This window comes from Scophthalmus maximus, chromosome 10, assembly GCF_022379125.1.
Source record: "Scophthalmus maximus strain ysfricsl-2021 chromosome 10, ASM2237912v1, whole genome shotgun sequence".
NCBI lineage: Eukaryota > Metazoa > Chordata > Actinopteri > Pleuronectiformes > Scophthalmidae > Scophthalmus > Scophthalmus maximus.
The window spans coordinates 1,186,645-1,199,947 of record NC_061524.1 but is presented as its reverse complement, the minus strand read 5'-3'; the positions used below and the strand labels follow the sequence as shown (position 1 = coordinate 1,199,947).

Genomic DNA, 13,303 nt, shown 5'->3' with positions numbered 1-13,303 from the left:
TAAAGTTTTCTCTAAAAGTGCTTATTTGAACAGAGCTGAATAATACATTTACCTCGCAGCTCCGTTTCTAATTAATCGTCAGTGTTTCACATTGGGGTTTGTGAGAATTTGTGCAGAGTCTGGGCGAATGACACGAGAGGAGAGGTGCTGGAAAGGCGCTCTTCCATTTCTGGAAAATGTCTGAGTGAGACTCCATATGAGAAAAGAACCAGGAAATGTTGCCGAGAAATTCACAGCGAGCGAGTGAGCGTGTCGTAGCCAGACTGATGCTCAAATGTGTTTTAGTCTGGGACCTCCTGGTTTATTGTCTAATTTCCAAGAGGCGTTACCAACGGACGCAGAGCAAAATGCCTCCGGACGCAATTGGATCGAATCATGTGACGTCTGTCGAGCAACAGACGGGAGCAGAGAGGAGACGTCGGTGACGTCTGTGATGATCATTCCACAATGTCTGTGAACCAGTGTAGTCGTTTTCATATCGTTCATCAGCGGCAGCCATCTTGGTTGTTTACAAAAGTCGCCCGGTATAAACCCCGCCCACTATCAGATGATCGGTCGTGATTCGACCGGCAAGATTTGTCTTTTTGGAGACGCGTCAATCTGGTTTCTGGACACACACATGACGCCTCCACCAAAAAGTTTAACTTTTGTTGATGTGCCATTTGTTAATGAAGCAACAGTTTCTGGTTTCTTTGTTCTACTACACAACAACACAATAATTAGAATAAAAATGATGAGGTGAAATTTGAGGTTTGACAGACCGCTAACTGAAACAAGTGAAACTCATAAAGGACAATTTATGAAGTCTATTCATTTACTCTTATTCAATTCCTCACTGCGACAATTATCACCTGAGACGACGATGAATCTTTATAAATGACAATTTTGGCACAACGGTGCACGCACGCACGCACGCACGCACACACACACACACACACACACACGTGAATAGTGGCTGAGCTTCACATGAACGTCTCTCAGACACTTAATCAAAATAAAAGTGTCTAAAGAGGAAGACGAAGCTTCATCTCACAAAATTACAGAGCTGCACCTCTTCATCCTACACACCAGCTGCCATCTACTTCTCAAGCGCTGAGGATTTCACATGAGATAATATGACACGTGTCTTCACTTCACCACCAATTTACTCCACTATACTTTGGAAAATGAAACGTTTACTGCTGAATTACTACAAAGCAAAACAAAAATAGTTCTGTAAAAATTCCATAAGACTGGACTGGAAAAGTGTTTTCCCAAAAACCCTGTATGAAGCCTGATATTCAGCAATTATCCATTGAAATAATCCATTACAATGTATTACATCTTCTATTAATCGATAAATTAATTTTTTACACCTCAAAGTTTTTTAACTTTTTTTTTTTTTACACTTTTCCTCCTTATTCCCCGTTGAGCGTTTTCTTCCCAAACTAGAAATGAGCATGAAACAGGTGGAAGGAAATGGGACCATCTGTGATTCAACATCTCAACCCTCATGATGTCATCCGCCCTTCAGCGAGACTCGCAGCAGGAAACGTGTGTGTGTGTGTGTGTGTGTGTGTTTGCTTCTGTGGTCAGTTGTGCGTGTAAACATATTGCAACCACACATATGTGACAGTGTGTGTGTGTGTGTGTGTGTGTGTGTGTGTGTGTGTGCGTGTGTGTGTTAGTCATTAGAGATGCTACTTGGAGTACTTGCCATGTATGAACATGCTGGGGGCAATGTGTATGTTCACCAAAATGGACATTATGATATAAATTACAAAATTATGACCCAATTTGTTGACAAAGGGACTTTTTCCAGCAGGCTGTGATGCAAAAAAAAAATATTCTGTCCGTTTTTTGGCCATAAAACTATTGTAGCAGGTCACAGACATTGATGCTCTCTAAAAATGGAAATTCAAGACAAATGGCACTGTGGGAATATCAAAATATGACATCCTCCACTCCTCCCACTCCATCCCTCCACATCTGCTGTGGAAACTCCTTCTGAAGGACACGTCAACCCTCCGTGACACCGACTGAGCAGACGGACGGACGGACACGTCTCTCACATGGTCCCAGTGGAAACCATCTCAATCTGATCCATCATCAGATCCTTTACGAGTCTCATGTGTCGACCACAAGCATCTTTTGGAGAAGATGCACTAAAAGTCTTAACATCTGCTGCATAATGTGAACTACAGAACCACATCGACAGTTCGGTTTTGGTTAGGTTCAGAGGTTCTCTGCTTCTTCATCCACGATCACACAGACGACGGCCAGAAGGTCAGAAAAACGCGGTTTGGTTTCCCATCAAAGGCGACTACAGTTTGTTTTGGAATCTGAAACCTCGTAAGACGACAGATTTATCATCGAACAGCTGTTGTGCGAATGTGTGAACACTTTCATAAAAATTCCACAACTGTTTTCCCTCCGTTTTTTTAAACCATTCTTTTATATTTATATTCCTTATTGTTTTGCGATTCTTATATGTTGACACTTGTATTTGGTATGTGTAACTTCTTGTTCTGAGATAATCTGCAGATAAACGATCATGCACCATCTCTTTCACACACACACACACACACACACACTCACACGCACACGCACACAGCTCTATGTCGTTACCCAGTATGGCCCAATTGGGATGAGCCCTCCTGTTTCTACTGGGATCCTGAAGGTCCGTGGAGGAGGGGCTCCCGCCCCCCCTGCCTGGAGCCGAGGTTGCGGAGCCGCTCCGAGGTTCTCCACCCTCTGCAAGAGATGCGCTTCATTCAGGACCACCGACCAAACCAAGCCAACAGGGGTCACAAAGGGTCACAGGGAGGTCAAGAAGATACTCGGGTGAAAAGGGGGGAAAAGGTCAAACAAGAAGCGGAAAAGACGGCATTCAGATCGTTTGTGTTTTCAAGGAAAAGGTAAAGGCACAGGAGGTGAACGGGAGCAGGGCTTCGAATGATACCAGAGTTTCCAAAGAGAAGGAATCGTAAGACTAGCTGAGAAGAGGGACAGAGGAAATCGCTGAGGGAGTATAGTTCTTATCTGCAGCCGACATCGTCAGTCAAGTGTCAACGTCACAACCTGCTTCACGTCCCCTCTGAAGAGGATCCGTGTGATTCTCCACAGACTCATCTGAGCTTCTTGAGCAAAATGAACTCTTCAACAATAGATTGTTTGGGCGGCGTTTTTCCATCGATAACTGATCACGGACAGACTGCACATGTAGCGTGGCGAGGAAGATCACGGCTCAACCCACTGTGTGTGTGTGTGTGTGTGTGTGTGTGTGTGTGTGTGTCTGTGTGTGTGTCTGTGTGTGTGTGTGTGTGACGAGAGTGAACACGCAAAAAACAACAACAATCGATATCAAACGCTGCGTGGTACAGACTCTCATGAAATGAGAAGCCCAGAATAGAAGAATCTGAAGCCGCCTGGCAAATTGGGGGCACGCAGTTATAGATTTTTTTTTTTTAGTTAGCAGGACAGTTGTTGATGAAACAAATGCAAATTTATGTATCGATGCCCTGATTTAATATCTCAGAGCAGAACAAGAACTCAGCTGGATGCTGTGTGTGTGTTTTTTGGGGTGCCGGCGGGTGTGTGTGTGTGTGTGTGTGTGTGTGTGTGTGTGTGTGTGTGTGTGTGTGTGTGTCTTTAAAGCTGTGTTTGCTTTTCAGTGACTGCTGTTCTGTGATCAAAAGCAGAGGCACAAAGCCGCTGTTCTCCAAAAGGAGAAAATCGTTTGTTGGTGCGAGACGCAGCTTTAATCAGACGCACTGTTGCTGTTTAACAAAGATGTTCGCAGGGGGACAGAGCGGTTACTCCCATCGACCAGTAGGGACCTTCAAAACCAGCGGAGCCGGAGGACACAGAAGAAAAACATTCTGTAACAAATCCAATTGACTGGACTGGAAAAGTGTTTCCCCCCAAAAAAACAAACAAACATATGAAGCCTGATCACGGACAAGCTGTGCATGATGATTACATCCCATAATGCATCATGTGCGAACAAAAAAATCATGTTTAACAACGTCATCACCCACATAATGGGCTGTTATAAACCTGGCCCCATTGTCGCAAAGTGTATAAACAGGATTTTTATTTACATTCATTAAAAAAATGATGTGGACTTTGCGACATGACGGGAACAACCAGACGTGGGGACATCACTTAGCGCTCCGGTAGCTCAACAGCTCGTGGCACCGACTGCGTCGCTGTGCGCCGTCCGAGTTTACGGCCCTGGCTCTCGTACAGTCGAGTGCGATGCTTCATAAAGAGAAACGACGACACTGAGTTTATGAAGTAAAACATTCAGATGTCGATACATACGCCAAATTTTAGTGGAGTCCAAATAGTCTGAGAACATATTGATGAATCTCTCACTTAACCGTGGAGGAGGAGTTTGAAACATTTAGAATAGTGGAAATTAGCTCGTCGCTACATGTTTCACATAGAATCTTTCCTGTTGGGCTTGAGTTTAATTTATTGATGTCTTTTTTTTACCTCTTCTTAATTACCCCCAAGCATCTTTTTCTGCAAGAAAATAAAAGTTTTCACATCAGACATGAACAAATATATGCGGATACACTCAGAACACTATGCCAACATCGTCACCGTAGGCGTCTGACAAAAGGTACAAAAGGTCAGACAGAGACTAAGAATGAGATATTTAAAAGTATTCCGGGCAGAGGAAGAAGCTCAACTCTAACAATCCACTTCTATAAAAGAAAAAAGTGAAACAGTATCTGGTTTACTTTAGTGAGAGATGAAATTCTGTTAAGACTCAGCAGCACCAGTGGAAGCCCCGGACGTCGTCGGGAGCCTATAGGCGACTTAATCCCCAGAGTTAACTGTGATGCAGCTGCAGGATTAAGATCCGCAGCTGAACACGAGGCTGCGTTCAGGCTCGGACGCACCTGCCGCCCGGTCCGCACCAGCTGAGCAACACACAGCCACAGCGCTGCTCTTCTACTTGCCACATTTCGATTATATACTGTAGGATATATAAAGTATTCAAAAGAATTTAGTGTGTACAGTTCAGTGTGATGCCCGGAAAGTTTAAAGGTTCCCGGATGTCGAAAACTGGTTGTAACTGGACAAAAAAGTTATCAAGGTTCAATGGTGAAATAAAACTAAACAATACATGTAACCAAGGCAGAGCTGCAACAGTTAATCATTTACTCGATTAGCAATCGACTACTAAATGAATCGGCAACAATTTTGATAAACGATTAATAGGTCAAAGTCAAAATTCTCTGATTTCAGCTTCTTAATTATGAATATTTCCTGGTTTCTTTGCTCCTCTAAGAAAATAAACAGAATATCTTTGGTGTGTGTGTGTAAAGCAAAACATAATCTCTGGGGTTTTGGGAAACAAGATCAACATTTTTCTTAAATTTTATGACATTTTATGAACCAAACAACTGATCCATTAATTGATAAACCAAAGCATTGATCAAAATGTTCACAACCGAGTCGCACAGGTTCAAATTAGCTTAAATTTGGTAAAAGCAAAAGCTAGATCACAAATAACCATAGTTTGATTGGTCAAATTGTTGATTTAATACTTCTACACTTTCTGTACGCAACATCTGCAAAGTTCTGCTTCATGTGTATGCTTCCATACACTATTTTAATTCAATATTTTCTGTGTCCTTTTCTTTTGTTCTAACTGTATTTATATCTGCTCTCAATCCTCGAGCTGCGTCGGCGCCTGCAACCTAAAGTTAATCGTCCACATTTGCATGCAGGTATAAAGCGGCCGACCTGGCACACGCTCCCTCCTGCTGATTTGAGCTGTCAACTGTATTTATTAACTATGATGAATCACCCCCTCCCTCCCTCCACTCCACATCCAATCAGAAACCTCTCAGAGGGACTCAGATGTGGTCACCTTTAACTAAATGATTTCCTTGGCTCGCGGTGTGCCAGCCCCGCGATTGGACGGGCAACCTGCTGCTGCTGGAATTATTCTGCCAACGCTCCCACACCTGGATCGGTCCATTTACAAACGGCCGGCTGACACGTAGCACACGGGGGAGGGGGAATGTTAGTAAGGGCCTGGTTGGAAAGAGGAAAAATATAAAAGCCGAGGAGTTAATACATGTCTGCGAGACATGGAGTATAAAGGACCTGGATTAAGTCTGATCCAGGTTCAGTCCCTGCTGCCTGACACTGTAGACTTTACACTCCGAGCTGACACGGAATCAGAAGAAGCTTTTTCCTTGAGCCTTTCTTCTCCCAAACCACCAAACAACTTCAATCCTCACTAAAAATACCCTCATACATCTCTTAGCAATCTCCATTACCGCTCGCGCTATGCCGAGATGAGACAAGGTCAATGACAACACAAATCCCCAACAGGCGGAGTCTTTCCCTCGGAGCGCGGGGGCCCGGGGCCCGGCGCTCCGTCCGGAACCCGACACCTGGAACCTCGCTGAAGGGTAAAATCCTTTGATCCTGCCCTGAACGGAAGAGCTTGGGCGGAAAAGGGAGGAGGAGGGGAACAGGAGGGGAAAGGGAAGGAAATCAATAAGATTCTTGTAGACACAAGCCTCAAGTTTCCAATCTAACACAGCGCCGTATTGATTAGGCTTCATATGAGACGAGGCACCGGGACACTGATGTCAGCAGTGGACTTGGGAGTCTTTAAGAAAACTAACTCCAGCATCGCCAGGGATCAGGGGACGGTGAGATACGACGACGGACGGACGGAGGGAAACAGCAGAACAATGTCAAGCAGAAACATTCATCATCATCAATCATATGAGCTTCAGGCAACGGAGTATTTTAGCTCATGACGACAAAGGAGCAGTTTTCTGGGAAACGATGCTAAAGGGGTTTTATAAGAAACACCGGTGAGGTCAGATGTGCATGACTGCGATTCCAAAAACCAGGAAACGCGTGACATCATCAACAGTTTTCTGATGCACTGATCCCACTTTCCCCCTCTAATGAATAAATCTGATCATGTTGGATTTGTTTCTGATGAAGTCACCGTCCAGCCTTCTCTTTCCATGTGTGGGGGTTCTGCTGACTCACGACGTGGTACGTGCACATCGTAAAACTTAAATTAACATAGAACTGGATTAATAGACTGGCCCAATAGATCGACCCCGTGGTCACAGATACCCGAGCCAGCTGTTTGAATCAGTATCGAATTAATGGAATTCAACCATCATCAAAATCCAGCGTGGAAATAATGAACATGGCTAAAAAACAGGGGTAGAACAAGGAAATAGTACGGTGTCCCGTGAGAGGGAATTATTACCTCAGACTAGGAGGTTATGTTTTCACCCCTGATTGTTGGTTGGTTGGCTCGTCAGGAAGATTACTGACTCGATCCACAACACTTGGGACATGGGCCACGAAAGATGTAAGCCGTTAAACGTTGGCGTGGATCCAGACGAAAAGGGGCGGATCAAGGACTTTTTTTTATCACTTTATTTACCGATGTGAGACATTTTCACCAATTTCCACAAAAACGACTGATATCAGTGAGTGTGAGCACTTCGGCGCGGATTGATTGAATGTAAGGACCGCTTGGCCTTGAGGAAGAGGCCTCTCTACTGAAACTGTACAGTCCTTGATATTTAGATATCGCACTTACTGTAGCCTCTACAACAAACTGACTGGCCCTGTTGTTTAGAGGACGTTTTGCAGGTCAACAGATCAGTTTCATGATGTCAGGATCTGATCCTGCATCACTCTGCTAAAGGCTTTAAAACAGTGAGGAAACACCGACTGCTTCAACAGCTTTGAGGTAAACGTATATATACACACGCATCTCCAGAACAACTCCTGGCAACATGTACACATTCATTTGAGCAGGAGAGGGAGCTCAGTCGACCAACTCTGGATAAATAAAGGCAGAAAAATAAAGTTCAGAAAACAGTCGGGTTACTTTCTCACGGTCTCTAAAAGATCCAGAACGATAAACTATATTTCTACGTCTGAAACTCTTCTGCACTCCCTCACTGACTATCTCCAACACACACACACACACACACACACACACACACACACACACACACACACACCCACACAAAGAAGGGAAAGAGATAGCGGTGCAGGCTCTTATCTCCAAACAGTGGTGGCTCGTAATAAGAATGACTTCGTCTGCAGCCGGTGTTTGAGCGGTTGCTGACAACCTCTCAGCCCTGCGCGTCCAAGCTCGATGCTTTTGGCTTTGACAGCCGCGCCGCGCACTTACAGATGTTTCTACAATCTCCCACAACACACACACACACACAAAAAATATATACAGTTATGCACAGCAACTGTGCTTCAAGGTTGACTTGAGCAGTGGGAGGGCGGAGGATGAGATGTGTCTGACACGATATTGAGCTCTGGTCTATTGGGGCTTATGAGTGTTGAGTGGGTGATACACTGACACCAGCCAAACCGGGAGGAGGACAGAGATTAAGGAGAGAGAGTCTAAGCCAAACAGACACCGATGCACTGAGAATTCATTACGAGCCAGAGAACACGAAAAGTTTAAATATGCACAGGCATGAAAATAAATAGCTGAAAATGAAAGATTTAGTTGAATTTAACTTTGCGTTCGCGATGCCCTTGACGTGCAAAGGGGGCATCAGGAAGACAAAGGGAGAATCATTTTTTTTAAACTCCATAATATTTATGCTGTTTGCCATAAAGTTTTTAAAGTACATACAGTAGTTGAAGATTAAATGCTGCCAACCTCAATATTATCACAACCACACTATCAGTTTGCGGCTCTGAAAGGTCAGTCCGAGCGATAGTTGTGTGTAAACTCATCTTTATTCAAAGGTCGCGCCTCCTGGACTCTGCGAGGCTCTTATCCATATTTTCACCCGCTGCCGCCGCATCGTTTAAACCACCAGCCGCTGTATTTACTGGCTCCTGTACAGACGGTCGATTGTGGTCCGTGTCACTTTTCTTCTGCCCCCCCGGTTGTTACATTAACTCTCACCTCTAATCACAACTAGTAGCAAAATAATATTTGGCTCTCGCAGTCATATCTCACAAACGGAACAATCGCGGCGGCCGTAATCTCTGTGAGGCGATGTGCCAGGGGTGTTTTCTGAAACTCTCACACATCGGCCGTCCCTCAGATGTTAGAAATGTCAAGAACAAACTCAGTATACACGCTGGAGGAAATCAGAAACGAGAGGTGGAGATGATCAGCAGAGCATGAGGATGTAATGTAGAGGACAAGGACAAGAAGAAGAGGAGGATGAGGAGGTGGGAAGACGACGAGAAGAGGAAGGAGGACAGGAACCTTGAGAAGAGAAGAGAGTATCAAACTACATATTCATCCACTTCCTGCACAGCGTTGATTTTCCTCGTGGCCGGGGACAAATGGCGTGGCAGTGATTCTTAAGTCCGTCTGAATATCCGAATAATTCTCTCCGTGTGTCTGTATCGCTTCCTCCTGCATACGTGAGCGACTCGTAAACACACGAGCAGCCGGTGAAGACAAAGGCAGCCATTACCTCCTTCCTCCAAGCTTCATGTGGCGCGAGAGGGAAATTCTAGTCTTTCCGCTCAAAGTGATGTCTAACTTTCTGGGGGGTTTTGTTTTGTTTTGTTTACCCATTTACAAAGAGAGCGTCTCTCACAAAGCTGGAATGTCTCCAAGTTCACAGAGAGGCCGCATCCAAATGCACCGACGCATATGCAGCGAGTATGAAAATGAGCAACAAAGAAAGGTAAAATATTCTGTTTCTCCACATCTTCGTTCACAGGCAGAGATGGAGACGTCAACACAGGCAGAGCAGGACGTGAAGGAGGAACTCGACACGGGAATGTTGTGCTGGGAAAGAAAACTGTTGGAATTTAAAACAGATTCAAAATTGTTTCTGCCACCTCCACTACTGGTGTGTCAGACTACTGACTTCCTTAAAACTGTCATCACTTCATCACAGGAATGAAAACACCATGGAACCTCTCTCTCTCTTCTCTCCCGCTGTCTCTCCTCTCACCCTCGTTCCTCCCACCTCTCCTCTCCCTCTCCCTCTCCCTCCTCACCCCAACCGGTCCAGACAGAAGCTCCGCCCACAACTGAGTCCTCGTCATTGTCAACAGGTGCGGTCCCAGGGCATCTGCGTGTCCGTCTGCGTAGATGTATGTATGCGTTTCACTGGAGATTAGTGGCTTCGCTCAGAGACTATGTGGAATTACGGGATCGCCGAGGCTGCGTATTGTTTCCTACAGTCTGGATCAGCCGAGCGAGACATGTTCAGAGCTGAGTACTGTTTTGCCTTTCAGCAGGAAACTGAAGCTCCTGCGTGAGAGACCGTCAAACATGTGTAAAAGAAATGAGTTATATAAGAGACTCATGTACAGAAACCTATAGACCATCAACATAAGTGTGCACTTCATTATCACTCCTTCCATAAAGTTCTTTGTGGAACAAGACCTATATTAGCATCATTTTAAAAGAGAGTGTTTTACTTGTGGTGAACTGAAATGTACAAAGCTCGTCACTGACTTCTACTTCAATCCTTCACTTTTGATTTCCAAAAGCACACGAGAGGAGACCGAGTGATCTCATGCGTTCTGTTTCTCCCCCGTCCTCTGAGCGTAACCCTGCCGTTCCCTGATTAACCCTCACCCCCCTGCAGTCTCCTCCCTCAGCCCTCCACACCCTGCTGCTGCTGGGGGCTTCTCCTCTGATGATTCTCCTTCCACAGCTTGACCCCTTTCTGCATTACCCCTCTGCTCCGTTGTCTGTCCATCATTATCAGTCCACAGTACACGTTCAGATACCATATAGACGAGAGAAACAGCCATGCAACTTTAATGAAAGACCCCAGATGATCTGATGTCACGTCAGAAGAGAGATGCAAAGCTGTCAATCAAAAGAAAAGAGGTCTGACTCCTGTGGTCATACACCTGCCATTCTTTAGGTTCTCCCCCCTTCTTATATCCCACCTGTTGCCTTTTTATGAAATGTCATTTGCTCAACGATAAACCTCAGAGTTATTAATAACCTATAACCCATTTTAATAACTGTGCTCTAGCCTCCCCATGCGTGAAAAGTTCACGGAAACAAGTTCTGCCCTGAGGTCCGTCCCCGGGTTCGTAAGAAGTGTCTGAAGCCTGTATTCTCTGTACTGACCAGCAGAGGGGGACTCCACTGGTTGTTTCTATACAAGTCTATGAGAAAGCGACTCTGATTTATAACGTCAGTAAACATTTCTGTAGTTTATCTTCTAGTTTCAAGTCTCTGTTTCATTTCGTAGATTGTGTATAATAGACGATAAAGCACCGTATACATCAGAGCGTGGTCACAGCGTGATTGACAGGTGGTCCGTCCAATCGAGCAAAAGAAAACTTAACATGGCGCTGGTCAAAATGTGAAACTCGTGAAAACATCTCCAAACAGATAGGAGGAATCTGATGTGGACATTTCTTAAGTTTAAGGACGTCAATATAAAAATTTACAAAAATTTTAATACCGGACAGTTAATCTTACAGTCTTATAGTCTGACATGTTTTATCCCTGCTGCTCACAGAGATATATATTAATGTACGTAACATGCGAAGCCATCAATCAACATAAGGACATCAAATAAAGGAGCAGACAAGTCTCCACCATGAATCTCTCTGCTCCGTGTCTCGTCCCTGCAGAGACCAGTCGGCCAATTAAGGACCAGAGATGTGAACTGAGTTGTGTGGCGTCCCCCTCTTCTTCTACAGAGGAGGAAAAAAGGCCTTGCAAGAACTGGCTCCTCAAACTGTGTTTGTTCGGAATCAAACTGGTCACGAAGTCGGAGCCCAGTGCACGTCTCACCACCGCCACCGCCACATTGTGGGAGAGAGAAATGACAAGGGGCAACAAGACAAACGAACAAGGCTCCTCTGGATTAAAAACAAGAGGGTCGCAGCATCATCATCAGCCTGGTTTCTTTGCGGATGTGGAGGCGTAGTGTGTCTGTTCTGATTTCACACCGCTCGTCGTAAAACAACGGGATCATGTAAAGCAGCCACATTCACAAATAACCCACAACAAGTCTGCAGCGCGGCGGGGGACCACAGAGGACACGAGAGGCTGCTGAAGAAGGGAATAACATCGCCATCTAGAGGCATGACACGGCACCTTCCCTTCCCCCCAAAACATACGAGGAGGATTGTCATGACTCTCCCACGTTCACTCACTCACTCTTCTCAACAAGTGGATTCAAAACCAAGCCACAAGAGGAAAACTTTCCAAAGCACCAGCGAAGAAGAAGAAGAACAAGATGAACAGCACCAGAAGCACCAGGCAGTTATCCACTCACTGCTTTGTGACGAGACTCAGAACTATAGCTCCCCTTTGCAAGGTCACTTCACAAGCCGGCATGCAAACACACTTCTGGGGGGGCGAGGACGAGGGGACAGAGAGAGGGAGAGAGTCAGAGACAAGATAGCATAGAGGATGAGGGAGGATATAAAAAACACTTGACACACATACACACACACACGGGGGATAACCTTCGGTTGAGAGAGAGAGAGAGAGAGAGAGAGCATGCACATCAGCTCGGAGCTTTGAATCCTGCGTATCCACGAAAAAGAATGAACAAAGAAAGCAATCAACACTGGAGTGGACGGAGTGAAAGAATTCTCTCCACGAAAAGACAGAAGTGGTTTTTTTGCACTTGCCTATGATGGGAGCCAGGCGGAAGATGTCCGACAGACGACTGTTCACGGGTTCGTACGGAGAATCCTCCAGGAAGTCGTTACCTGCGAGGAAGACAAACAATCGTTACAGATTGATAGATAGATAGAATGATATTTTAACCCTCTCCTGTTTTTGTTTACCGCCCCCCCTCTCCGCCTCACACTGGCCTGCATGTTGTTACCCGTGCATGGGTTATTCGGGTCAGTCGATATCCGCGCTGGCACAGAGCCACACGCTTGATTAGGCAGGTTGGTCAGCTGTGTTGCGCAACTGGAAGTCAACTCGCTGCCGATGGACTGGATGCAGTTTAGGGACTAAAAGCCGCCATCCAACCCCCCACCCCTGCCCCTCCGCCCTCGACCACAATGAACACTTTAAGATGGCACTGCCAGCTCGGAGGAGCTTCACGCTCCATTACCTTCAGAGGAAGGGGGAAGTGATTTAGGAGGTCAAAAACAAAAAAGACAGAGAGAGACAGAGCGCCTGGGCTCTGCAGGACCCGACTCAGGGGCCACATTTGAATGGAAGTTGAGTGATGGTGCGTGATGGCGTTGAGTCGCTAATAGATACAGAGCTGTGTGCCAGTTTTTCTGGGGGGGAGTTGTTGAGTTTTTGTGTTTGTGGTGTCAGGAGGAAAGGGAGGGTAGGGGAGCTGGAGGAGGACTGACGCTGACCCCTGCA

The 13,303-nt window shown here is 45.6% G+C and overlaps 1 protein-coding gene across 4 annotated transcripts in view; it reads right to left on the bottom strand.

The window, feature by feature from the left end:
- gfra1a (gdnf family receptor alpha 1a) overlaps window positions 1–13,303 on the bottom strand; it is a 67,694-nt gene that overhangs the window by 49,790 nt on the left and 4,601 nt on the right. For 3 of the 4 annotated variants that reach the window (XM_035606683.2, XM_035606684.2, XM_035606682.2), the window contains 2 exons: window positions 12,604–12,684; window positions 2,608–2,733 (listed from right to left, as the gene is read on the bottom strand). In XM_035606683.2, the coding sequence (XP_035462576.1) occupies window positions 2,608–2,733; window positions 12,604–12,684 (207 nt within the window). The remainder of the gene's footprint in view (window positions 1–2,607; window positions 2,734–12,603; window positions 12,685–13,303) is intronic. The other variant, XM_035606686.2, reaches the window with a different exon arrangement.